At 49.7% G+C, this 26,367-nt stretch overlaps 1 protein-coding gene across 1 annotated transcript in view; it reads left to right on the top strand.

Annotated features, from left to right (window-relative positions):
• The window catches only part of Lgr6 (leucine rich repeat containing G protein-coupled receptor 6), a 115,513-nt gene that overhangs the window by 5,744 nt on the left and 83,402 nt on the right, over positions 1-26,367 (top strand). The window contains exons 2-3 of the mRNA XM_005348389.2: positions 23,161-23,232; positions 25,409-25,480. Of these exons, the coding sequence (XP_005348446.1) occupies positions 23,161-23,232; positions 25,409-25,480 (144 nt within the window). The remainder of the gene's footprint in view (positions 1-23,160; positions 23,233-25,408; positions 25,481-26,367) is intronic.

Here is a 26,367-nt window from a genome sequence, read left to right as displayed (position 1 = left end):
GGGCTTTGGTCACCTTGGGAAGGTGCAAGAATAGGAGGTGGGGGAACACTTGCCACCCCCCCCTCTCCTGGAAATAACTCCTGTTAGCCAAACTGAACGGGCTTATTGACTTAGGGACTCAGAATGGTAGGAGCCCCTTTGCACTCACTAAGGAAAAGGAGAGCCACAATTTCTAACAATAATTCAGGGCTCCCCTGCTGCCCTTCAGACAAGGGAGAACAGGTCCCAGGAGGAGAAAAACAGCCGAGAAGCCAAACTTGGGCAGTGAGCAAAGAGTTATTTTGGAAGCCGTGAAAGGACATGGTGGGGGGAAAGCTCAGGGCTTGGCACTGAGCCCCCCAGAGCTATGCCAGGGCAGGCCACAGCGGGCTGGTGGCGGGCAGGTGGGGGCTGGGCCGGCCACTCAAAGACAAGGTACCTCCAGAGGAGAGCTTTCCTTTGTGTCCCTTTCCAGCCCTTTCTTAGCTGCCAGGATCTGTCTCCTCCAGAGACCTCCAAGGGATGAGTGCCCCGTAGCAGGATCAGAGGCCCCGCTGATAATTGGAAATGTGGCCACGGCAGCTCTGTGTGCCTGGCTTTCTGCCACTCCTGTCTGCTCCTAGGTCACAGTTTTTATTCCCTTGATTGTGACCTTATCCCAGAAGTACCCTAGTTTGTTAGGAAGGTCCATGTTTGGGGCCTGGTCAGACTTACTTAGGACTTAACTATCACCCCTAATCGACCATAGCAACCTCCACCACTTCCTGGTTAGTTGCTACGTGGCAAGAGCTGCCCTCAAGTACTTTACCTAAAGCACCAACTATAAACCCTATGAGGGAGGGGCTTGTGTGAGGCCCATCTTGAGGAAAATGAGGGGTTGAGAATCTAAGATCTCTATCTGGTCATGTCTGGTGCTGGTGTTTCCTCAGAACCAAGTCTCCCTCTCCAGTTTGGATAGTGCTCCCTGGAGGTCAGATCTGGAGGGCTCTGAGCTCCACAAGGACAGACTGGATTCTGAGCATGTTACTACCCCTGGTTGAGCAGCCTCTGAAATCCTGTGTCCTGGCCCCTATTTCTGAAGAGGTATTGGTGCTTTGAGCCAATCCCCTTTCATGCACCAGCAGTGACTTCTAGGGACCCATCTGTGGTAGTTGCTTGAAGGGGAAAGTGTTGGGGTTCAGTACAATTAATGAGCTTGTCTTAGTTAGGGTTTTTTATTGCCGTGAAAAGACACCATGACCATGGCAACTCTTACAAAGAAAACATTTACTGAGGTGGCGGCTTACCGTTTCAGAGGTTCAGTTCATTATCATCGTGATGGGGAGCATGACAGTATGCTGGCAGACATGGAGCTGGCTACATCTTGACCAGAAGGCAGCAGGAAGTTAACTGACAGTCGTGCTGAGGAAAGCTTGAGCAGAAGAGACCTCAAAGCCCACTCCCCAGGGACACACTTCTTCCAAGGAGGCCACACCTCCTAACAGTGCCACTCCCTTTGGGGGGCCATTTTCTTTCAAACCATTCCAGAGCCATAGCTAGGGAGGGTGAGACCCTGGCTGGAGCAGACATGATCCTCAGTGTTGTCAGAGACCTACTGTGTGCGGAGTCGTCTGTGAGGCAGTCGGCAAACGGTGACGCGTTAAGGGAAACCGGCCAAGTGTTCATGGAGCTGGGTCATCCTGGGAGCACCAGAGGACCAGAAGCATTTTATCTACAGGCAGAGGACCCTGTAAGAGAAAAGAAAGCCATCAGCCCTGGGCGAGTATCCAATTAAGTTGCAATTTCTTTTTTTTTTTTTTTGTTTTGAGACAAAGTTTTGCCATGTAGTCCAGGCTGGCCTCGAACACAATCCTCCTCTCTCAGCCTCCTGAAAGCTGGGATTACATGGATTCCTCATATACCTAAGCATGCACTGGTACTTGGTTACACTTTCTCAATGGCCTTTTGTGCACCGTTCTCTGAGGTAGGACGTCCCAGAGCAGGGCCCTTTGTCTTCTTTTTCAGGGCACACATATAACTCAAATAAAGCAGTTCAAGGTTTATCAGTTAGGGTTATCAATTGTGCTTCTCTGTAATCAGGCATCGCCAACCCCAGGCAACATCTGGCACATCTGGAGCCACTGCTGTTGAGGAAAGAGCTCCTATGCGTGCAAGCATGTGTGTGTATGTGTGTGTGTATTTACTCACCAGGGATTGGGCTCAGGACCTTGCACATTTTAGGTGAGTACCACTGAACTACATTCCTGGCTTTTGGCTTTGAAATTTGTTTTACTTTTAGGTGTATGTGTGCTTTGCTTGCATGTACATCTGTGTACTATGTGTGTGCCTGGTGCCCACGAAGGCCAGAAGAAGGCACTGCATTTCCTGACACTGGCTCCACAGAGAGTTGTAAGCTGCCAGGTGGACACTGGAAATGGAACCTGGGTCTTTCGGAAGAGCAGCCGGTGCCCCTCACCACTAACTCATCTCTCCTGTCCCTACAGCTTTTCAAATCAGGTGCTTGTTGTGTAGCCTAGACTGACCTAAATCTCACCACACCTTCAACTTAGCCTCACGGGTGCATGCATGGTCCCATGCCTACGGTTTCTTTACCTCTTTCAGCCTCTTTCCATAGCTTCAAAATGGAAATAGTTACACTAAACTCTGAGGCAGACATTTGTAATTTGGCACAGTGCTTGGCACATTGCCACGGATGGCACAAGGCGGCTATGTTAGCAGGGATTCTGCTCTTCCCTTGGGAGAGGTGTTTGGAAGAAGCGGAGTCTGGTGTGAAGGGTGCTTTGGCTCACCCACCTCCCTCTGCCTGCCTAGGACTTTGCTGAGGGTGACATCCTGCGGGCTAGCTCTAGAACACAGCTCCTCCATCCTTTCTTCCTGCCACTCATCCCATCCCTTTTGCCCTTAGAGGTGTTGGAGAAGGTGGGAGTGTCCCCGAGAGAGTGTCCAGACTGAGGCAGGTGGCAAGAAGGTGTTGAGTGTCTCCCATTGCACCGGTGTCAGGGATTTGGACGTGGTCCCCAGGCTCAAGGCCAAGGCCAATGGCTAATCCAAGGGAAAGAGAGAGGAACAGTGAGGGCAGAGTTGTCATCGCGGCCTCTCACCCTAACCCAGTAGACTGCTGGGTTCTCTGCAAGGGGAAAGAGTGTTTCCGTCTATTTGGGAATATACAGGGGAACCAGAAACACAAGCCCCAGTATATCAAGGTTGACTCCAGCTCCAGAGTGACTTGGGATGAGGATAGCTCTCCACCTGTTACTGCTGGCTCCTGGGAAACAGACCCAACATGGCAGCTACCAAAAGGCTTTTAGCATGTCCTAGAGAAAGAAGCCTTAGCAGGTTGCCCACTCAGGGGTTTTGTTCCACTAGGTCTCCAGCCCCCACCAGCGGTTTGCTCCATGCTCTCATGCATGGTGTGGGTCAGGAGGGTGGGCTGCAGCCCAGTAGCATGTGAATTCTACTGACACCTCTCACCTTAACTCACAGTTCCCCGTGCCCCCCTTGTTAATGGCTGCTTGAACTCAAGGCTGTTGTGGGGAGCACTCACTTACTCATTTACTGGACAGACATGGATGGGATGCTTGCTCCCTGCCAGGCACCACACAGCATTCTTCACACGAACTTCCCATGTGAGGACACAGCCATTGCTATCTTCTCTTTCAGATGAGGCTCTGGAGACCCACAAGGGAGGGGAGGAGCCAAAGCAGGTGAGCTTGGACTCCACAGTCCACGCCTGTGGCTCCTCTGCCCCCGAGGCTCCAAAGGGGGTGATAAGAGGAGCACAGATAACACAAGCGGCACCTTGTGGGAAGTGAGAAGTGCAGGCGGCAGGGCCAGATAACCGCGCGCAGCAGGCAGAGCAGGAGGCAGGGCAGAGGGCGGGCAGCTCTGCTGAACTAAAGGATGCCTTATGTGGGAATCCCTGGAGAGGCGGTTGTGGTGCGAGAGAAAAACCACAGGCCCTGGAGTAGACGGGTCTATGCCAGGTAGTGTAAGTCTCTCCTGATGATCTGCAGGAAGTGAGATCCTGCCTAAGGGAAGAGCTTTTCACACAGGGAATGTGATTTTGTTTCCCATGAAAATATTATGATGTGGTATTACAAACCCTTTGTGTGGGATATGTCTGTCTCTCTGATGGGCCTTTTTGCCATCAGATTCGGAACTTCTCTGCAACAGAAAGAAGGAATTTATTTATTTGGTTTTTCAAGACAGGATTTCTCTGTAGCTTTGGAGCCTGTCCCGGAACTAGCTCTTGTAGACCAGGCTGGCCTTGAACTCACAGAGATTCACCTGCCTCTGCCTCCCGAGTGCTGGGACTAAAGGTGTGTACCACTACTGCCGGTGGATTTTTAAAGCCCTGGCCACCCTTTCCCTTTAGCCAGGGAGCCTCCTGCAGGCAGGGCCTATGTTCTAAGCCCTATTTTCTCAGCCACCCTTCACTCATACTTGCAGACCCACAATACGGGTCTCTACCTGCAGGGGGCGCTCTCTATAGGGCCGCAGGCAGTTCACCTATATGTATTTAGTCTTTGCTCGCTTCCGGTCTTCCCCAAATCTGGGGCAGTGTGGGTGTTTGAGGATGGAAAGGCTGGATCAAGTGTCTGGGATTGCAAGAGTTGAGTCAGGGAGGGGCTGTAAACAGATCCCGTGCCGTGGACACAGCAGGTTAGGAGGCTGGCAGGAGACAGGAAAGGAAGGCAAACTATTGTCTTAGGACAAAAGCAAGAGAGAATTGGGACAGGACCTGGGCTCTCACCCTGCTTGCCTGAGAACAGACAGGAGCTCAGGACCCCAGAGAATTGAGGTAACTGACTCCACCCTGGCCCCAGCCCTCCAGCAGGGTTACCTGGATGTAGCACCTGCCAGCTGGGTAATAGCGTCACACTCTGGTTTGTAGAGCGAGGGTGTTTGTTGCCTTGACCTAACTCCCATTCCAAGCAGTCTGTCCCCCAGTGTCCTCCGTCATATGGGCCAGGGTCTGTCTAGTATACACAGTGGTTTCTCTTTCTCGAGAGGAATGCATTCCAAGATTCTCCAGTAGCTGCCTAAGAGCTCAGATAGTACCAAATTCTATGTACTCTGTACCTCTACGTGATGAATTTTAATTTATTAAGAATTGGACGATATCACCCACAGTGACAATAAAATAAAACAGAACAATTATAACAGTATAATGGATGCCCCGTGACTTTCCCACAGCCAAGATAGTGACCCCTTTGCGTCTGGTAATTGGGGGATGGGAGGAGGAGACATCCTTCTGTGGGATGTCACAGGGCAGAAAAGTGAGCCTCCTGTCAGATGCACCTGAGGGGTCTAGGGCTAAAGAAAGACTGGGCATTCCAGGTGATCTTTGGCTTAAGAATGGCATCTGCAAGGGGCCAGGGCTATGGAGTGTGTTGCACTGAGGTGGGCACAGGGAAGGAGACAAGTGAGACAGGTCTAGCTATGATGGAAAGGCATTGGCTTCATGGGAGGGTGGGGTACGTGTGCCAGCGTCCTGCATGACAAACTCCATCCTGGTGCCGACAGTGTAGCAGAGTGATCAGGGGTACCAACCCTGTAGAGTCACTTTGCCTGGGTTCAGATCCCGGCTTAGTACTCCCCAAAGGACTCCTGTCCTGCCCTTTAACTTCCTCCTATAGAGTGGAGTTGATAAGGATACCCCACCTCATGGGGGTTATGAGGACCACTTGAACTAATACATGGAAAGTGGTGTTACATAATAGTGGATATTAGCAATTATTACTTTTATTTCGACTGATAAATATTTCTTGAGTGTAGACTTAGTAGCAGGCGCAGCCAGCTAGACAATGGCATCCTTTCTCAATATAGTGGTCCTTTCTTATTAAAGGTTCTACTTTCTGTAGCTTCTGTTATCCATGACCAAACAAGGTCTGAAAATGTTACGTGGAAAATCCCAGAAATAAGTAGTTCATGGTTTAAAATTATGCGATATCCTCAATAGCAAGATGAAATCTCGTGCCGTCTCCATCTCAGCAGCGCTCTGAATCGCTCCTGTATTCAGGGTTTCTGTCTGGTTTACACTACTTTCTTGCTCGTCACTTGGTAGCCTTTTGGTGCTCAATTCAACCATGAAGGGCTGCAGTGCTGGACTTGGGTTTAAGCAACCCCTCATTTATTTAAAGATGGATCTAAGTGCAAGAACAGCTAAACTGTGAGTCGGGATACTCTAAAGAGAAGCTGTAAAACACTTCCTTCAAGTAAAAAAAGGTGAAAGTGTAATAAACTATTTTTTTAAATTTTATTTTATTTATTTTTTTTGAGACAGGGTTTCTTTGTGTAGCACTGGTTATCCTGGAACTCACTGTGTAGATCAGGCTGGCCTTGAACTCACAGAGGTCTGCCTAGCCTTTGCCTTTGCTGGGATTAAAGGTGTGTATCACCACAGCCTGCAATAATAAACTATTTTTTAAGAGATAGAATGTATGCAATTCACTTATTTTTATTATAGAATATTTTTATAATTATTATATTATAGTTTATTGTTAGTTGTTGTTGATAGTATATTACTATGCTTAGTTTATTAATAATTTGATAGTATCTTACTATGCTTAATTTATTAATAATGTAGAGGAGAAAGTATTTATATAGAATGTAGGCTTTGATATTGTATGAGATCTTTGCTTTCAGTTTTTTTAAATTGATTTTATTGAACTATACATTTTTCTCTGATCCTGTCCCTTCCTCTCCCCTCCTCTTCAACCCTCTCCCATGGTCCCCATGCTCCCAGTTTACTCAGGAGATCTTGTCTTTTTCTACTTCCCGTGTAGTTTAGATCCATGTAAGTCTCTCTTAGGGTCCTCATTGTTGTCTAGGTTCTCTGGGATTGTGAATTATAGGCTGTTTTTTTTTTTGCTTTATGTCTAAAAGCCACTTATGAGTGAGTACATATGATATTTGTCTTTCTGGGTCTGAGTTACCTTATTCAATATGATGTTTTATAGATCCATCAATTTGCCTGCAAATTTCAAAATGTCATTATTTTTTTCTGCTGTGTAGTACTCCATTGTATAAATGCACCACATTTTCCTTATCCATTCTTTGGTTGAGGGGCAATTAGGTTGTTTCCAGGTTCTGGCTATGGCAACTGATGCTGCTATGAACATAGTTGAGCACATGTCCTTGTGGTATGATTGTTGTATGAGATCTTAGACACCTACAGGGGGATCTTGAAATAAATCCCCCTTGGATAAGGGGTACCACTGTGTAATAGATATTCCTAGTCCATCTTGGGGGGGAAGGTACCTCCTGAACTCCCAAATGTGGAAAGCCCTCCTACCTGGCTGTCCACCCTTGCTAGCTTACCCTGCTCTCCACTGGCCTTCTCCTGCTGCTGTGTTCTCTGCAGTGTGGAGGGGTGAGGCCCCTTCCTCTTATGTCTGTAGCTCCCCTGACCCTATATGTCTATAGTGTTGGGTTTGTTCTTTCCTCTGTAGAGCTGGAATCAGAGGCCCTAGCAGAGACCTGATCTCCTCAGGCCCAATTCCTGCAGGCAACAGTTCCTGACCCAGAATATGATAAAGACGAATAGGGACATAGGGAAGGTGTGGAGAGACAATTTAAGACAGCCAATGAGAGTTGAGCTGTCAAGAGGAGCCAGCCCCCATTCCCTTTGCAATGTTCAATGCCTGAGACTTGAAATCCCAGGGTTAGGACAGAGCATGAATGTGCGTGCATGTGTGCGTGTGCGTGTGCGTGTGCGTGTGTGTGTGTGTGTGTGTGTGTGTGTGTGTGTGCGTGCGCGCCCATGTCCCTGTGCATGCTCACTCATGCTGATACCATCCCTACATGTTTGGAATGCAGATTCCTCCCCCACCTGCTCCACTCTCACCTGAGGTACCAACATGGGAGTGCAAGGTTGCCATTTGTGGCCCAGGGTGTGCTAGTAGTGGAGCTGGCATTGGGAAATGGCGGGTCAGCCCTCGGATGCCTGGTACTGATCAACACACGGCCCTGGAGCCTCAGATGTGCAGAGGGCGTAGAAAGTAAATCTACAGAGGAGCATTTAGAACTTCTGGAACTTGAGGAACACTCCTGTGGCTCTTCTCCGGCCTCTGCTAGACCTCTGACCTAGCTGGGATCTACAGGTGGGCAGAACAGGCCACTCAGTACCACTCCACCACCACCACACACTTGCTTAGACATTTGACTTTGGGAATATGCTGGGAAGTTCTCCCTAGTATCCTCCCTTCCAGCTGCGACGACTCTTCCCCCAAGTTTATTCTTCTTTCCCAAGCTTCTTTCCTGTATTAGCCTAGGACAGAGGCAACAGCTAGCCCCTGCTGTTAGTTCCAAAGGCATTGGTGAGATGGGCTCTTTGTCTATGAGGAAGGTAACCTGGTATATAGGCACTTTCAGAGATGCCACACAATGGCCCGGGCATCCCCCAGGGTCTGCCTGCTGCAGAGGAGTTGGAGAACCTCTCGATATGCAAGACTCTGCTCACATCCCTGGAGCACACCTGCCATTGGGCTGCCAGTGACCTCAGCACATGTAAAGGGACAGAGTGGGTGAGTGGAAGTGAGGCAGGGTTTTAGCCACTTCCGGGACCCTTGGCCAGGAAATTTATTTAGGTTATGGGATGTTAACATACTACTGTGTCAACCTGTTCAACTCTTAGGGCAAAAAAAATGGTTGAAAAATATTAAAAAAATAAAAATATTTAAAAACTTGAAAAGAAAGTTTGAAGTCAAATGAGTCAGAGACATGATACACCCGACATTATGGTGATGTAAGAATAGGTGCTGAGGAGAGAGAGAGGAAATGCCAGGCTCTTACCCATCTAGTGTGAAATTGGCTTAGAAAATTCCAGAAGCTACCTCCAGTAGTTTCTTTTTAAGACAGTGTCCCAGGCTGCACTCAGTGATCCTTCTGCTTCAGCCTCCCAGGTGTTGGGACTGCAGGCGGGTATCACCATGACCCTTGCACCCTCATGCATGTGTGTATGCATGTGCACATGTGTATGTGAGTACTGAAGCCAGAGGCCTCTCTCAGGAGCTGGAGAGATGGCGCAGTCGGTAAAATGCCGGCTGTATAAGCATGAGGACCTGAGTTTGGTCCTCGGCATCTACCCTTTTAAAATAGCCAAGTATGATGATGTTTATGATCTCAGTTTCGGGGAGGAAGGGACAAGGGGATTCCTGGATTTCTTGGATAGAGACCCTAACCTAATTGGCAAGCCCAGGTCTCCGTGAGAGACCCTGTCTCTCCTAACTACTTGAGCTTAGGTGAGGCATCATTGGTTCATGACCAGGATTGTAAGGCAGAGGCCGGTTGACACCACTGTTGAGTTACTGCAGACCATGGTTAAGAAACAGGTTCGGACACACAAGAAGCTTGCACATCTGGGAGACTTTGGAGGTCGTCAGGAAAGCATCAGATTATCCCAGATATGCAGAGTTGCCTGAGATGTAGCTACCTCCAGAAAACCCTCCCCAGGCCCCAACTCTGGAGAAGATGCCCCTCTGCATCCTCCACGATCCTGGGACCCTCAGCTGGACTCTCCCAGGTGTACTTGTCCGTTTCTCAAGCTAGGGTGAGAGCCCCAAGAAAACAGCCCTGGCCACCAGTGCACCAAAGGCATCCCCAGTGCAGGCACCAGCCTCACTGCGTGCGGTGGTTCAGCGGTATTGGTGGGGTGAATGAAGAGATAAACAAGCGAATGAATGGAAGATTGAATACATGGAGGGCCCGATGCCAGGAGCTACAGAGCAGAAACTGGCTCAGGCTGGAGCAGATGGACTTTCTGGAGAGACAGGGTGGGGATCGAGGGAGCTCTCTCCAGACAGGTGGTGGCACTAACCTGGCTCCACTGTGGGCAGGAGCCTGAGGTGTGGCATCCGACCCAGACGGCTGCGGTGAGGACAGAGCCGCAGTGGGGAGCCTCTTAAGCTGCCAGCCTGCCAGCTCATGGCCAGGCTTGGGTTTCATTGGAGTGAGACATCTGTTCTATAAAGCCTTTCACTCGGAGGCTTTGGCCTTTCCTATTCATTCCCCGTATTTTTTATGTTTAAAGGAAGACTTCTTTTGAAAATTTCCACCCTGTTCTAAACAGGCTAAGATGAACAAAGACATGTCCCCACCCCTAGGCTGGGTTGAGCAGAGGGTTCCTGGGACTCGAGGAGATGGGTGCTTGAATCCCAAGGATGTGCCTGACCTTCGCAGTCTCTGAAGGATGAGTAAGAACTGCATTCTGTGTTTAGAGAGACCCCAGACTTGCAGGTCAGAAAATGCCATCCTAAGCATTAAACACCAGGCAGGAGATGTGCACAGGCTGGTCATGGGAGCACCCAAGGCATGTCCAGGGTGGGCCGTTGGAAGGGAGGACTGTGTCTCATGTGGAATGCTGTAAGGGTCCAGGGAGCCGGACCGGATATCTGGGAGCCCTGGGAGGGAAATCGGGGCTACTGATGCCCTTGGTCATGCCAGTGACTCTCAGCGGTTTATTAAGGATTATGTGCCAGAGTTAGTTTAAGGTCCAAGGGCTACACAGAAAAGAACGATGAAACTGAGACACCAAAAATAAACATTGCATTTCAGCTCAGCGAGCTAACACCTAAGAAGTACTCACAAGTTACCATGGATATAGAGGATATATACCTGTCCCTGCCAGAAGTTTGTTGAAGACCTTTATTTTTTTATTTTTTAAAAGAGATTTATTTTTATTCCTATGTATGTGTGTTTATACCACAGATGTGTAGGTACCTGGAGAGTCCAGAAGAGGGCATCTGATCCCCTGGAGCTGGAGTTACAGGGGATTTTGAGCCCCCTGTGTGAGTGTTGGGAACTGAACTCAGGTTCTTTGTCTTCTGAAGAATAGCAAATGCTCTTGACCACTGAGCCATCTTTCCAGACCCTCCTGGAAGACTTTTATAGTTTCAAGTTTTAAGTTTTGTGTGCGTTCATGCTCCTGTGTGTCATTGATACACACACACACACACACACACACACACACACACACACACACACTTGGGTTACTTGTGTATGCAATGGCCAGAGGTCAGTGTAGGGCATCTCCTTCAATTCCTCACCACCTTGTTTAAAATTATTTGTTTATTTTATTTTGTGTGCATGAATGTTTTACCACATGTATGTTTGTGTATCTGGTACCCAAAGAGTTTAAAAAAGGAACTAAAACTGAGGATGGTAGGTAAGCCGCCACGTGGGTGTTGGTATCTGAGCCCAGGTGCTTTGAAACAATACCAAGTACTTTTGACTGCTGACATCTCTCCAGCCCCACCTTGTTTGTTTGTGGGTGTATGTATGTATGTGTGTATGTATGTATACATATGTGTGTATGTATGTATCCATGCATGTATGTATGCATGTGTGCATGTATGTATACATGCGTATGTATGCATGTGTGTATGTATGTATGTGTGTGTATGTATGTATGTATGTGTGTGTGTATGTATGTGAGATAGGGTCTCTCTCTGGACCTGGAGCTTGCTGATTTGGCTGGACTGACTGGCCAGCAGGCCCGAGGAACCTCTGGTCTTTGCTTCTCCAGAGCTGGGGTCATAGATGTACCTGAATTTTTAATGTTGGGGACCCAAACCCAGGTCCTCATGTTTATGTGGCAAGCATGTTATCATCTGAGTCATCTCCCCAGCCCAATTTTGTGATTTTAGAGAGGATCTCCTGTAGCCCAAGCTACCTCAGATTCATTCTTTAGACAAAGATGACCTTACACCCCTGATTCTCCTGGCATCGAGTACTGGCTTTACATGTGTGTGCCACCATGCTTGGCTCAAAAAAGTATTAAAAGCTAACTTTTAGATAGTTCACTGGTATGTGTTTGTCTAGCACATTCAAGACCACGGGCTGCACCCTTAGTACTACAAAATAAAAGATGCTCCTCTAGCTTTTAAGTTCAATACACACAGCAGAAAAGAGTACGTAGCATAGGTTGAGAGCTTGGCACATTCTTGCCAGTGAATACACTGTGTAACCAGCACTCAGAGAAACAGAACATCACCATCTCTGTGCAAGCCCTCGACTCCCATGCCCTTTTCTGGACACCATCTACCCACAAGGGCAGCTAGAATGGTGATTTCAGTGTTGGCTTTAAGCTTTACGGAAAGGGGAGTTTTGTTGAATCTGGCTTCTTTCCCTCTGTGTGTTTGTGATTCCCGCCTATGGCTGCTCATCTTCATTTGCTCAGCCTCATGGCTGCGTGGTATTCACATGGGCAAAGAGAGCACAGTTTGTCCATTCTGCTGTGGATGGTGTTGGGCACTTCCCAGTTTGGGCTGTTATGACTATCGCTGCTAAGAGTTGTTCTGTACAGATATTTAATGAGCACACAGATGCATGTCTGTTGGTGAGATGCCCAGGATGGGAGTTGCTGGGTCAGAGTAGACCCAGGACGAGTCTCAGGAGGTGGGGTGACTATTGTAGATGGAAAGTATGAGATGGGTCACTGGCTTGGCCTGAGCTACAAGACAGGGAAGTGATGGGGGTTAGCAGAGGGGGAGGACAGGAGGATCCCATGGTGAGGGGGGGTGTACACTGCCTCAGCTCTGGTGGCTTAAAGCAGAAGTTAACCTCTATCAGCTCTGGAGCCAGAATCCCGTCACACCTCTGCTGGGGACTTCTGCTTTCTTTTCTTTCTCTCTCCCCCCTTTCTTTTTTCCTTCCTTTTTTATTTTGTTTTATTTTGTTTTTTCGAGACCAGGTATCTCTGGCTGTCCTGGAACTGTTCAGGCTGGTCTCTAACACACAGACATCCATTTGCTTTCTGCCTCCCGAGTGCTGGATGGGATTAAAGGCGCTTGCCACCACCACTGGGCTGGAGTTTTGCTTTTCTTGTGGCCATGCCATTACAATGTTACCTTGTTTTTTTTATTATTATTTATTTATTTGGCATGTGTTACCTTTGTATATTATGGACAAATATCAACAGATTCGAGCCCTTCTGGAGGCTACAGGATAGATTTCTTTTCTCAAATCTGTCATTTTACTATACCTACAAAACCCGTTTTTCTGATAATATCATATTCACAGTTCCCAGGCAGCCATACAGTTGTAGTTTGTGAGTGTGTGTGTGTGTGTGAACTGTTTATCCACCTCACTATCCCCATGGCCCTCCTACACACCCACTTTAATCTCTCCCTTAGCAAGCCCTAGGTCTGGGCATTTACTGATGAGGAATTAGGCTCCCATTCCCAGCTTCCTCCATGAAGACCTCTCTGATGTTACCTTGGCCGGCAGTTGTGAGAGTCCCCTACTGCCAGTTTTCTGAGCTCTGTCCACAGTAGATGGGCAGTGCCCTCAGACCCAGAGTCCTGAGGACTTGGAGTTGTCCTTTCTCCTTTTCATACCAGGCGCTCACACTTCCTGTGTACTCAACAAGGGATTTACGAGCCAGGACCTGAGAACAAAGACCTTGACCCCGGGTACCTTTCCATAGGGATCTGGTCCAGCTAAGGTGCTGAGCCTGGAGTAGCTCCCGGAGCCAGCGCTTCCTTTCTTATTTCCCCTTCTTTCCCCAAACCACCCTCACCCCCCTACCACCTCAGGTGGACCTGGCGGTTACCTGATCCAAGGACCCCTGAGGCTCCACACAGCCGCGGGGGGGGGGGGCAGGGGCATGGAGTGAGCCCAGCCCTTTGCCTTTCCTTGGAGGAGGCTGGACGACAGGAATGCCTTTGGCTGGGAGACCCTGGCCAGAGATCAGAAGATCAAAGGAAGAGAAGATCAGGGGCGAGGCAGGTGGCACCGCAGAGAGAAGCAGCAGCTGGTGCCTCCTAAGGGCAGGGCTGACCCAGAACGCCCTCCCTTGCCATCTCGCCATCTCTGCTCACTTTGCTGCGTTGCTTCTCTGGATGGAGGTGTTGGGGGTGGGGGGTGAATGCTCCTGAAGGGAGGAATGCTCTGGTGAGCCGTGTTAATACCCTCATGCACCTGGATTCTACCACTTAAATCCCACAACAGTTCACTTAGGAAGGACGATAATTCTTTTCTTAGCCCCAGAAACCGAGGCACACAGAGGGTAAGTAACCTTGCGACCATCAAACCACTGTTCAGGGTCGGTGCCAGGCCACAAAGTGGTTCTCTGACAACAGAGTACTCCCTAATAGAAGGCCGAGAAACTAGTCCAGCCGCCGCGTGAGCTTCTGGGGCTCAAGGCTGAGAAAGGCTTCCTGCTGGGTAGGAGTTTTGAACCTGGATCTTGCATCTAGTCTTTCTACATATGTGATGAACCAAATAGGTAAAGGGCTGAGGAAAAAGGTAGGCGAGAGGGGCGCCATGTATAGGGAAGGCCGCGCAAGCAAAGGCAACAGAACAAGAGTGGATCAGCGTGGGCCGGATGGGCAAGAGTAGCGCACAGAAGGCCTCAGGGACTGGATGGAGCTCAGAGCACCGAAGCCGCCTGGCGGCAGGCGGGGCCACAGGGGCGGGGCCATAGGCGCGGTCTGCGCAGGTGGGTCTGGATGCGGGGGGGGGGGGGAACGACGACGCGGGGCGGGAAGGGCACCGAACTCCTGAAAGCTCCACGAGGTCCCGGGAAAGAAACCCCGAGATCTACGGTATGGGTGGCACCCTCCTGGATGGCCTTGTATCCAGGTGCGCCTGAGCACAGCAGAACGAAACCGCATGGGCTCGCGCTGCGGCGGCTGTGTGACCTGGAGGCCGTGTGGCATTGCCCAGTCTCCATCTCCTCCCGTACTGTGGAGAGAATGCTCATTCTTTTGTCCGTTAAAAAACCGGATCGAATTAAATGAGACCTAGAAGGTGCCAGCGCCGTGGGTGGGAAGAGGGGAGGTCGACCGCAGGGGCAGCTGTCACCGGGCACTCCCGCTGAATCCAGACCCAGTTTGAACGCCTCAGGCTGTCCTCCCGGGAGGAAGGAGGTGCCCTTTAATGCGTATGAGACAGGCGGGAGGCTGGGCCGGCTTTCCAGGTGCAGCCAGGCCAAGGTTTCCCCCCACGCCCAACCCCCACTGAGTCCCGGATTGTCACTAGCCTGCCTTGGCTTCCCTCCCACCAGTGAAAACGCTGGCACCCCTTTGATTCCAGATGGGGGGACTCGATTTGTGTGAGCACAGCTAGGTCGGGACCATGGGGTGGGGCCCTTTCACCAGTCCTCTACCCAGACACACAGGGCTTGTGTCCCCCAGGAATAAAGACCTCATGACAGCCTCAGCTAAATAAACAGACGGGGGGGGGGGTACGGGACTCCACCCCTCGCTGCCGCTGCAACCATCCTAGTCCTTTTTACTCTGCTCAGCTCTAGTAGTGGAATCCCAGAATCCTGCGGTAGGGTGGAGGCGCAGGGATGGCCCTGGCAGTTCTTCCACGAGGGCTGTCTGGGCCACGTTGATGTGGATTACTCTCTAAGGGGTTCCAGTATGGAAGGGCAGTTAGATTTTACACCCATGCAAAGCACCTCAGAACAGAGACCCCATGACCTTGTGGCTGGGGCTAGAAGAGGAGCTGGCAAGTTGCAGGAAACCAGGGTTTGCAGGACCCAGTGGGTAATTCCTCAGATGCACGGCCGTGAATGTTGTGGGGCTAGAAAGAGCCCCAGTGGTTAAGAATGCTTGCTGCTCTTGCAGAGGACCTGAGTTCAGTACCTAGCCCCCCTCCCCACCACTGTGTGTCTCCTAACTGCCATAACATCCTTCCCTTGACCTCTGAGAGCACCTGAGCAAGCACCCCCTCCTGGAACACTCACCCACGCATAGACGATCACACATAAATAAAAATAAAACGTAAAAAAAGGAGAAAGGAAATAGACCTTGAAGCTGGGGTGTGTGTGTGTGTGTGGCAAGGACAGAGAATTGGGACCTGTGGTGGAACTCCCAGACTGTTTGGGGAGAGCAGCCACAGGAATGTGCCACCAGAGGCTAGGAGATGACAGCTCCTAATCAAGGACAGGATCCTGTGGCCTGACCATGTGACTTAAGCCTCAGGGACCAGACTCAAAAAGCTACAGGGATTAGTCGGAGAGGGCCCTATGACTCTAAAGTCCCAGTCCAAGGGCTTGTCACTTAGGCTTTAATTGTCTACTCTGTTGTCATTGTCTTCCATAGACTTGGTTCTTTAAGGTCAGGGAACACACATTGTTAGACTTTGTGGTTTCATCACTGAGCCAGGTGCCTGCATACTGCAGCCACTTATAAATGCTTACTGAGAAGACACAGAACTGCACGGTTAAGCCACTGGACTAGTGCTTTGGGGCGGTGGGGATAGGCAGCGATGCGTACAGGTGATGTGTGTTGGTTTACCATGCGCCAGGCCTTGCCTAAGCTCTTACTGTTGAGGACGGTGAGACAGAGACGGTGACATAACTTACACAAAGGGTCAGGAAGAGGTTGGTCTATTGTAGGAGCATTGTCATTGCTGACCCACGGAATAACGAATGATGACGAGCTGGTCTAGGTCTGGCAAGGAAGCAGGAGCCAAGAGGGGCAGTGCACTGTGCAAACCTTGGACCACGCTGTGTTCCTAAGGATGGTCCTCTGTTAGAGAACCACTAGGAGCAGCTCTGTCTGCCTCTCTAAGAGTAATAGCAAAGGGCCAAGGGACAGGAGTCACACCTTGCAATTGATTTCTGTGTTACTTCTGTCTGGAACCTGAGGCTCTGTAAATGGCCCTAGCTTAGCAGCCTCACACAGTAGTGTTGGGATGGCTCAGCTGGGAAGGGCCTGGCTCCTCCCAAAGAGGTTACCCCATGGCACTGAGGGTTAGGAGCAGCCACAATGTGCTCTTTACTCTTCTCAGGTGCCCAGGCCTCCAGATTGCTGCTGCTGCAACGTGGTATTTCTTTCCTTATACTGCCACGTAGCCCAGGCTGTTCTAGAACTCACTCTGTAGTTCAGGCTAACCTCAAACTTCCAGCCCTTTTACTTCAGAATCCCAAGTGCTGGAATTATAGGAGGGCCCTACCATGTCTGGCAGAAAAACAAAACAAAACAAACTCCATTCCATAAGAAAAAAGGGGATGCCGGCTATGGTGGTGCGATTTCGTGAGGAGGATCCTCTCCAGGTCTTTTCTCTCTTCAGCTTCCTGTCTGCACCTCCAGACTTTGAGGGGACCAGTAAAGGTGCTGGTGATGTGACATTCGCCAAGTTCCCTGGTCTTTTAACCGCAGTCACGAAGCTGTGTGTGCGTGCGCGCGTGCATGTGTTTCTATCCTACCTGAAGTTTAGTAATGTCCTCTCTCCTTGCCTTTATCCTGGCCCCGCCTTAATTAATTGGGCCACCCGCTGATGCTTTGAGTTTCCAGCCTCTCCCTGGTACAATCTGACATGCACAAATGTCTCCTTTTCTTGGCAGCCTCTTCACAAATACGCCAAGCCCCTGCTAACCGTTCAGCCTCTCCCTTCTGCTCCACGTCCCCTCTGGGTTCCCTCCTCAAAAACCTTCCTGCCACTTTTAGGCAGACTGGGAGACATTCTATCACCAAAGGGGGAGCCAAGAAATGACAAAGCCAAGCAAATAGGTGTTTTTTTTTTTTAATTTAAAACATAGCATTGTTGTCACGTAGGATCTTGTGCAAAGCCCAAGAGAACAGTCTGTGCTGTTATGTGGATAGAGACGCACTTTCCCAAGGGAAGCAACATCTGTGTTGCAAATTTCTGAAAACTGCAAAATTCCAAGAGAATTTGGTGTCGTCTTATGTGTTTGGAATTTCAAAGATGATAGTGTCCATGTCCTCTCCAGTAGAAGGTGTTGTCTCAGGAAGTAGACTACACGCAGGAGGCCACAGTGAAAGCCGGAAGTCTTTCTGGGTTTAGACCTCTTTGGGGTGCTGCAGTAACCTGCAGGTTCCTCTCCAGATCTGTTTTTGCCTACCAAATGGAGGCAGTGTCTGCAAGGTATCTGCCACAGAAAGGGCTCTGCAGACATGTGAAGTGCTGTTTTTAGTCTTAATTTATTGTGTTCATTATTCATTTATTCTGGTGCTGCAGATGGCTTCCAAGTCTTTTAGCATCTTAGGCGGGTGTGCTACCCAGCCTCATATGCTGGTGCCCACCTCTAATCTAAGCACACCAGAGACCAAAGCAGGAAGATGGCAAGTTCAAGACCAGTATGGCCACTTACCAAAACCCTGTTCTCCAGAAAAAGTATGTAATAAGATGTGTCATTGTGTATTAATAACTATAATTCAGTCAAATAACTATGATATTATTAAGGGTGTATTCACTAAGCACTGTTTCACATTGTTAACACTGACAGCTTCCTATCACGACTCTTGTCAGGTGAGTATTAACACTTTGCTATCCCATTTTACAGGCGAGAGAATGGAAGCTTAGATAGAAAGTGGCAGGGTCACACACTCAGTGTGCTGAGGCAAGGCTGAAGGCAGCTGTGGGGTTTAGCACATGCTCACTGAGTGACTGGGCACGAAAAACCACAGAGGCACTATCGCCAAGCTCTGCCACTAAAGAGGTAACCAACTATGGGACAAAGTCATGGCAGGGGATGGGTTCTCACCACGCTAAGAGCCCCTTTCCCAAGGTCAGAGTTTGTTTCTCTTTCTCTGTTCTGTATGTCTGTCTATATGTCTCTCTCTCTCTCACATACACACACTTACAACCCTCTTACACACACACACACACACACACACACACACACACACACACACACACACCATGGCTGAGGAGGAGAGGCTATGTTTATTAGTTTGACTGTGGTAGTTATTTCACAGTGCAAATGTGTATCAAATCAGCAAGTTGCATACCTTAAATATATTCAATAAAAATAATCCAACATAGCTAACAGTAGAGATAGCCAGAGTCCTTAGCCCAGGAGGTAGAACAACGACTCTGTGTCACCAGCCTCTTCTCTAGTGTTGGGGTGTCCTTTCTCCTACACCCCAGCAGAATCCACAGCTCGTCTGCCACTGGAGTTTCCTCCCATAGGGGAAACTCAAACAGACCAGTTTCCATGCGTCCTTGGGTCTCAGCCAGATCCTAGAGCAGCGTCTCCAGGTGCCCACCCCCTCCAGCGTGGTTCTGCTGCTCAGGGCCCCTCAGTTTCCTAGCATCCTCCCTCTTATCAAACCTGCTCCTTGTCTCCATGGTGACACCGCTTCACCCAGCTTCCTTGGGTGGTCTGGTTGCCTCACAGGGCAAAACTCTGAGAACATTTTCCTAATGTGCAGCCAGAAGCTTCCACTTCCGGTGCCCAGGGCTACCCCTCTCGTAGGGACACACCCTTCACTTCAGCAGCCTCTCCCATAAATACCCTCCCCAGCCCTCCGGCCATACCATGCTGTGTCCAGCTGAAAGGACACATGGCCCCTCTGGGCATCCCAAGGCCTACTGGGAAGAAAGTTTCAGAGTGTTAGCTGCTCTCCACACCCTCTTGGCTGTCAGTGACAGCAGTTGTGGGCTAAGCGCAAAGTGAAAATTTGGTGTCCAAAAATTAAGAATTTCAGGATGACAATAGCAGGTAATTAAGCCTGAGTTTTCCAGAGTATGGGTCCTATGCAACTGAATAGGCCCTAGACCCTGAACAGAGCCCTGGAGAACTGTGCCTATGAGTGTGTGTGTTGTAATATATGTGGTATAATGTATGTGTGTTGTGTGTGCGACATTGTGTGAGTATGACATGTATTTGTGTATATGGTCTATGTATGCATTTTGTGTATGGTATGGTGTGTATATCATATGTGTGCATGCGGTGTAGTATGTGGTGATATGGTGTGTGTCATATGTGCAGTGTGTAATATGTGGTGTATGTGTATAGTGTGTAGTGTGTGGTATGTATAGTATGTGGTGTGTATGGTGTAGTACTGCTGTGTGTAATATAGTGTATGTGGTATATGGTGTGTACAGGGTAGTATGTGTGCTATATATAGTATATGGTATGTGTAATGTAGTGTGCATGGTGTGTGTAATGTAGGGTGTGTGGTGCGGGGTGTGTAGCAGTGTTTGTGGGTGTGGCGTAGTGTACATGTGATATATGGTGTTTCTACTGTGTGATGTGTGTTCATAGGATGATGCTCATAGGTGATCATGTTCACAGTGGTACAGCAGCGCTTGTGTTTAGGTTTAGGTATCCAGTTCAGCTGCAGATTAGCTAGGTCCCAAAACAGCATCACTGGACACCAGGTCTACACGGTCAGGAGACAGACCGAAGGGTGAGCAGAGGCAGGAGAAGGAGTCAGGCTTGTCTAAGGTCACAGGGCCAAAGAAAGTCTTCCCAACATTTAAGGAAAGACCTGGGGAAACTGCTTTATTCTCCGAAAGGGCCTCTGCCTTCCTGATAGGCAGAGATCCTGGGATACTTTGTAACCTTTGAATAACCATAGCTCCAACATGCAAATTCCTGAGTGGAAGAAGTACCTGCCTGTGGGTCACATGGATGTCCAGGACTCTGAAAGACAACATAGGAAGGCACATTCAGACACTCACATATCTCAGAAGCATGTGGACATGCCAACACAGCCACAAACAAACCTCCAGCACCCAAGGGTCCAGGCGTTCTCCAATTTCCCACAAGTCCAGACATGATGGAAATGTCAGAGCTATGTCCTCTGGGTTGCACAGTTGGTCTCCTAGGACAGCCATGGGTCAGAGCTACAGACTTGACAGGACAGTCTCTGTGCTGGGAGTGTCTGCCTGTCATTCCCTTTGTTCCCTGAAGGGTCCCGCACCATCCTTTTGCACTATGGTGTCAGTATGGAGGATGTGGCCTTTGGATTCTCTGCTTGGCCTCCCTTCTCCAATCCTTGCGTTCCTTCGCCTTCCCCTTCTCCTGGCACAGCCTCACCGCTCTCCCTCTTGTGAGAGCAGGGCTGAAAGGGACTCCCCCACCAGACATCATTTGAAATCCACCCTCCAGCCCCACCCAGCCCCTCTACAGCAGCTGGGCTGGTAGACAAGCTGGGTGCTTGTCTGGGGCAGGATGTGGGGAGGTGAGGGTGGAGGTGGGTGTAGCCCCCTCCTCCCTAGGGGAGAACAATGAAGCCGCTGGCCTTGGTGGTGAGGTGGAGGGAGTGGGAGGGGGGCATGGAGCTGCATCAGAGCCTCTGAGTGCGGCCCCTGGGGGGACAGCTGAGTGATGAGGCCTGAGTCACATGCCCTGTGTGCTCCTTGAACTCCCGCTCCCCTGCCTGTCAGGACACATCCAGAAATGCACAGGGTAAATATTTAGAGGTAATCGTGTTTTTTTTTTTTTTTTTGTGGCATCTCGCACCTCCTCCTTCCTGAGGATGAGCCAGGCCTGGGATTCGAGAAAGAGGAATCCAGGTAGACTCAAGACTGTAGCCTGGGCCTCTGTGAACGTTGCCTCTGTGGCGTCATGCGGGCTGAACCCAGGCTGACATCCACCAAGCATCCCTCTTTGTTTCTCTGGCCCCTGTCTTCACTGTGACCTGCATGCCAGCTGCAGTCTCAGCTGAGCCGGTTCTAGCCCCACAGGGCAGCGGATGGCCCCTCCATTTCCACAGGAGAGTGGGGAGGGAGGACAGACAAGAGCAGCCTGTGCAGTGCATGCCAGTTTTCTTGGCTTTACCCTGCGTGGAATGTCCTCCTTCCTTGGAAGACATGGAGCCAGTGCCCGAACTTTATCAAAGATAAAACATTTGAGACTAAACAGTCTTTTTATAGCCCAGAGCTGGGCTTTCTGGACACATGTTCCCCACCATTCCCAGCCTGCCTCTCTGAGCAGGAAATCAAACATGTTTCTGGTCACACAGAAGCAGGAAAGTTTGAGGGTGACTTGTACTCCTGGGCACAGGGGAAAGCTGCAGGAAGACCTGTGCTGCTCTGTGATGTGGCCCCACCGGTGCAGCCCCGGGGAGCCACACAGAAGCAAGAATCATCTGCTAGGGGTTTGGGACAGGATGGAGCCCAAATGTGTCAGGCGTGTGCCTGCAACCTCAGACACTGCTGCTCACTCGGGCACACACACGTTGGGCGGCACCCACAAACCCAGCCATCTGCTCTCCACTTACAGGTCTGTAGAGCTGAGGTTCCTGCACATACGATACCAAGGGGAAGGTGGAGGGAGGAGGTAAAATAGCTATTAAGTTTGTACTATTTACCCGGCAGTCTGTAAACATTAACACACTTAATCCTCACAAAGACCTTACCTACTTAATTTTTTTTTTTAAGGGATGAGGAAATGGAGGATTGTAGTAGTCAAGACTGGTACCTAGAGGAGACATTTGATTTGGGGGCTCTCTGACTCCACTTAATTCTCTTTTATTTTTTAATTTTAAAAAGTTTAACTCTTTAAATTTTGTGAGCATTGGGAAGTGGGGAGTGTCTGGGGGGTCATAGAATTAAGCTTGGGAGTTGGTTCCCTCCTTCTTAGATGTGGACTCCAGGGGATGAGCCTGGGTTGGCAGCCTTAGCAGCAGGTCCCCTTACCCACAGAGACAGGTCGCTGGCCCCTTTTTGTTTTCCTGAATGTAACATAGCAGCTCTCCCGGGATTATGGTCAGGATTAATGGGATTATTTGGATAAAGGCTAGTCAGTGCCTGATAGTAAGCTGGGTCTTCAGTAATGTTGATGTAATCACAGTGGTTTTGTGGGGGGGCATCTTAGGGAACGGTAACACAAGTTCTTCTGGATGATAAAGGCAATTTAGGATGAGTTAGAGGGTGTATGCACATAGAGACCATCTCTGCACATCCAGCTACTCAGGTACCTGGGCATCTTCTGGGAAGTGCCAAGAGGTCCGGGAAAGCAGAGCCAGGAGGAGGCGGGCAGAGACCTCAGCAGGCAGTGAAGCCCACCACTACTGAACAGTACAAAACACATGGCTGGGGAAGAATCCGGGTCCAGGAATCTTAAAGTCTGCAGCATGGGTAGGGACCCCGAGTCTAAGAGTGAAGACTTTGTTTACGCTAGGGACCTTGCCTTCCTGATCTGAAATTCTATGCTCCTTTTTTACCCACCCCTGGCGCCTCCCTTAACGGGGAGCTGGGTTTACTGGCTAACCATAGCTAGTCCCTGGAGAACCTGCCGAAGGAAGCATGAAAATCAGAGGGGGCAGTGAGAAGAGACCAGAAGCTGACTACTTTTTTGGCTCCTGAAGTTGCATGTGGCTGCTGTTGCCAGACAGCCTGTGGGGTCAGGATGGCATGGAGGCAAGGTGGAGGAACAGAGGTCCTGGGGTCCCCCAAACAGGCCTGGAGCTGAAGATCACAGCTGGTACAGGCGATACTCAGTCTCCTTTCCATTTTCTCTCCACTCAGAGACCTCAGTATGAACAACCTCACGGAGCTTCAGCCCGGGCTCTTCCGCCACCTGCGCTTCCTGGAGGAGCTGTGAGTTGATGGTTGTGTGGGAGTGGGATGTGGGTGGGGTGGAGGGTGCGTGGGTGGAGGAACTCTCTGGTCAGCAGTTGTAGGGACCAGGGCTCCCCAGAGAAAGGAGGAGCTCAAGGGAGAAAGTGGAGCTTGGGGAACAGGTATTGGGTTAAGACAGCTACGTGGGGGACTCCCAAGAGGACCTGTGTCAAGCCATGTGGCACCAGAGTCTGATTCAAAGCTCTCTGGAGTTCTTTCTCCTGCACTATTCCCATCCCCCAAAGACAGGGTCTCACTGTATAGCTCAGGGTGGCCTGAATTTCACTACTGTAGCTCAGACTGGTCTTGAACTTGCCATTATCCTGCCTTAGGCTCCTGAGGGCTGAATTTCCTGCCTTAGGCTCCTGTGGGCATGAGTCACCATATCCAGCAGAGCTTTTCCCTATTTTAATAATTTTTTTTTCAATTTTATGTGTATGGGTTCATGTATGTCTTGTGTGCCACATGCATGCCTGTTGCCCAGGAGACAGAAGAGGACATCAGATCCCTTAAAACTGAAGTTACAGATGGTTGTGTGAGCTGCCATGTGGGTGCTGGGAAAACCAGGCAGTGTTCTTAACCACTGAACCATCACTCCGGGCCCTAGCTTTCACTCATGACCCTACCTTTCCCAGGAAATTATCCCTAATACCAAGCTGTCTCCATGGGAGGCAATGCTCTGGGTGGATGGGGCAAGTGGTGGGCAGGCAAGCCAGTTTTTCAGGGCAGCAGAGGCCATGCTGAGGTGGCTGTGGCACAGCTTGGAAGAGATGCAAAGGAGAGCTAAGGCCATTTGGTGAGGGAGACTTTCTGTCTTCCACTCTGAGAAGGGCTGGACCCGGGTTAAAGGCCCTACCTATAGGAGCAATCTGCCACCTAGGCCCAAGTGTGCAGACCCAAGTGTCTCCTTTTAAAGCAACAAATATCATTAAAGAGACTAGAGGCAGAGTCCCCCTCAACGGTGGAGACTCTGGGCCTCGGGGACACTAGCTGTTACGGAGCTATATCCTCACCGCGGGTTAACACTTTTAACACTGGCTTCTAAAGTGGGGGTGGTGATACATGCCTCCAGTTCTAGCACAGGGGAGGCTGAGACAGAGGATTGTGAATACTAGGTTATCCTGCACTACCTAGTGAGGCTCTGTCTAAAAACAACAACAAAAACCCAGACAACAACAAAGCACACACACACACAAATCAAACCATGCTTTCCTTATTTGAAATTTGAGGGTTAATATTCTCAATCCAAAAATCTGAAATCTGGAATTTCTTTTTGAGACAGGGTCTCATTATGTTGCCCAGGCTAGACTAGAATCCTAAATGTAGCCAAGGCTGGCTTTAAATTCATAATCTTCCTGCCTCAGTACTTGGATTGCAGGTGTGTACTACCGTACCTAAATTTAAAATCTGAAACTTTTTCTGCACTGATAGGTCACCACAGTGGGCAGCTCTGCATCTGACCTCATGTGGCATGTTTGAATCAAATGCACAGCACTGAAATTATTGTAGAAGTCAAGGATTGCAGTTTAGTGTTGGGGTAATAACTCATCACGTTTGAGGTACCAGCCTTCATCTTTAGCATTCTGCCCCCTCCAAACAAGACAATATTGCATAAAACTACCTTCAGACTCCATGTTTATAAAACAATCACATTTTTGGTTTAGTTGGTGAGATGCTCAGGGAGTAATGGCACTTACCACCAAGCCAGACAATCTAAACCTAAGTTCGGTCCCCAGAGACCACATGGCGGACGGAAAGAACCTTAGGTCTTCATTTGACTAGCGCATGTGGGTCACGGGGCATACCCACCCACAGACACACACACACACCAAATAAATAAATGTAAAATCAAGTGGATTCCTGTTTAAACTTGGACTCATACCCCAGACAGCTCATTATCTAGATGCAAATATTTGGAAATCTGAAAGACTCTCAGCGCCAAACACGCCTGACTCCGAGCATTTCAAACAGGGGATACTCACTGTACCCTGCACTTCCCAGGATTAGCTGTGAAACTGGAGCTCATGCCTGTGAGGTGTACAGTGAACCGCAGGGCTCAGTAAATGGCACGCACTGCCACCATTCTCCTGTACGTTTGGCTCACCCCCTTCGCGGGTTACCTGGCAACACCTCTGACCTCTGTCTTTGGTTCCAGGCGCCTCTCTGGGAACCATCTCTCACATATCCCGGGACAGGCGTTCTCTGGCCTCCACAGCCTGAAGATTCTGTAAGTAGAGGCTAACCCTTTTCACTCAATTGCATGGCACCGCGGATGGCGGTCGGGGGTTTCGCCATTCTCGAGTCTGGCTTTGCTCCTCGTTTCCTTGTCTCCACTTTTCATTCCACTCGTTATTTTCATTTCTTTGCTTCCTTCATCTGATTTGTAAACAAGATTAAGAGGAGCCCCAAGTGCCTGGCAGGCCTTCGGGGAGGAGGCGTCTTTGTTTATGAATGGTGATCATGGTAGTTTCAGTTGAGGTTTGTTTTATCTTTTATCATTTATTTGTGTGTGTGTGTGTGTGTGTGTGTGTGTGGTGTCACATGAATGTGGAGGCCCGAGGACAACTTTGGAGTTGATTCTCTCCTTCTACCATGTGGGTCCCAAGGACAGAACTCAGCCATCAGGCCTGGCAGCGTACCCACCCATCAGGCCTGGCAGCGTACCCACCCATCAGGCCTGGCAGCGTACTCACTGAGCCACCTCACTGGTCCTTTGCTTCAATTTTGAGGACTGGGGATATAGTTCAGCTGGTCCAATGTTTGCTTAACGTCAGTGAGGTTCTGGGTTAGGTCTCCAGCACTGCAGAAATCAGGCATGATAGTGCATGCCTGTAATGCCAGAACTCAGGATGAGCAGGAAGTCCAGGGGGCCAGGCTGTCTTTCTATGTAGACCTGCTGACCTGCAACTCAGCAACTTGATATGTAGACCAGGAAGTCTCAAATTTGCAATGATTCCCTCTGCCTCTGCCCCCTGAGTGTTAAGCTTACAAGTGTGAGCTACCACGTCTACCACATCCACATCTACCACGTCTAGCTTTCCTCCCTCCCTCCCTCACTCCCTCCCTCCCTCCCTCCCTCCCGCTCTCTCTTTCTTTCTTTCTTTCTTTCTTTCT

Source organism: Microtus ochrogaster, chromosome 6, assembly GCF_000317375.1.
Source record: "Microtus ochrogaster isolate Prairie Vole_2 chromosome 6, MicOch1.0, whole genome shotgun sequence".
Lineage (NCBI taxonomy): Eukaryota > Metazoa > Chordata > Mammalia > Rodentia > Cricetidae > Microtus > Microtus ochrogaster.
Note: the sequence above shows the minus strand (reverse complement) of the source record. Positions and strands in the feature narration are given on the sequence as shown.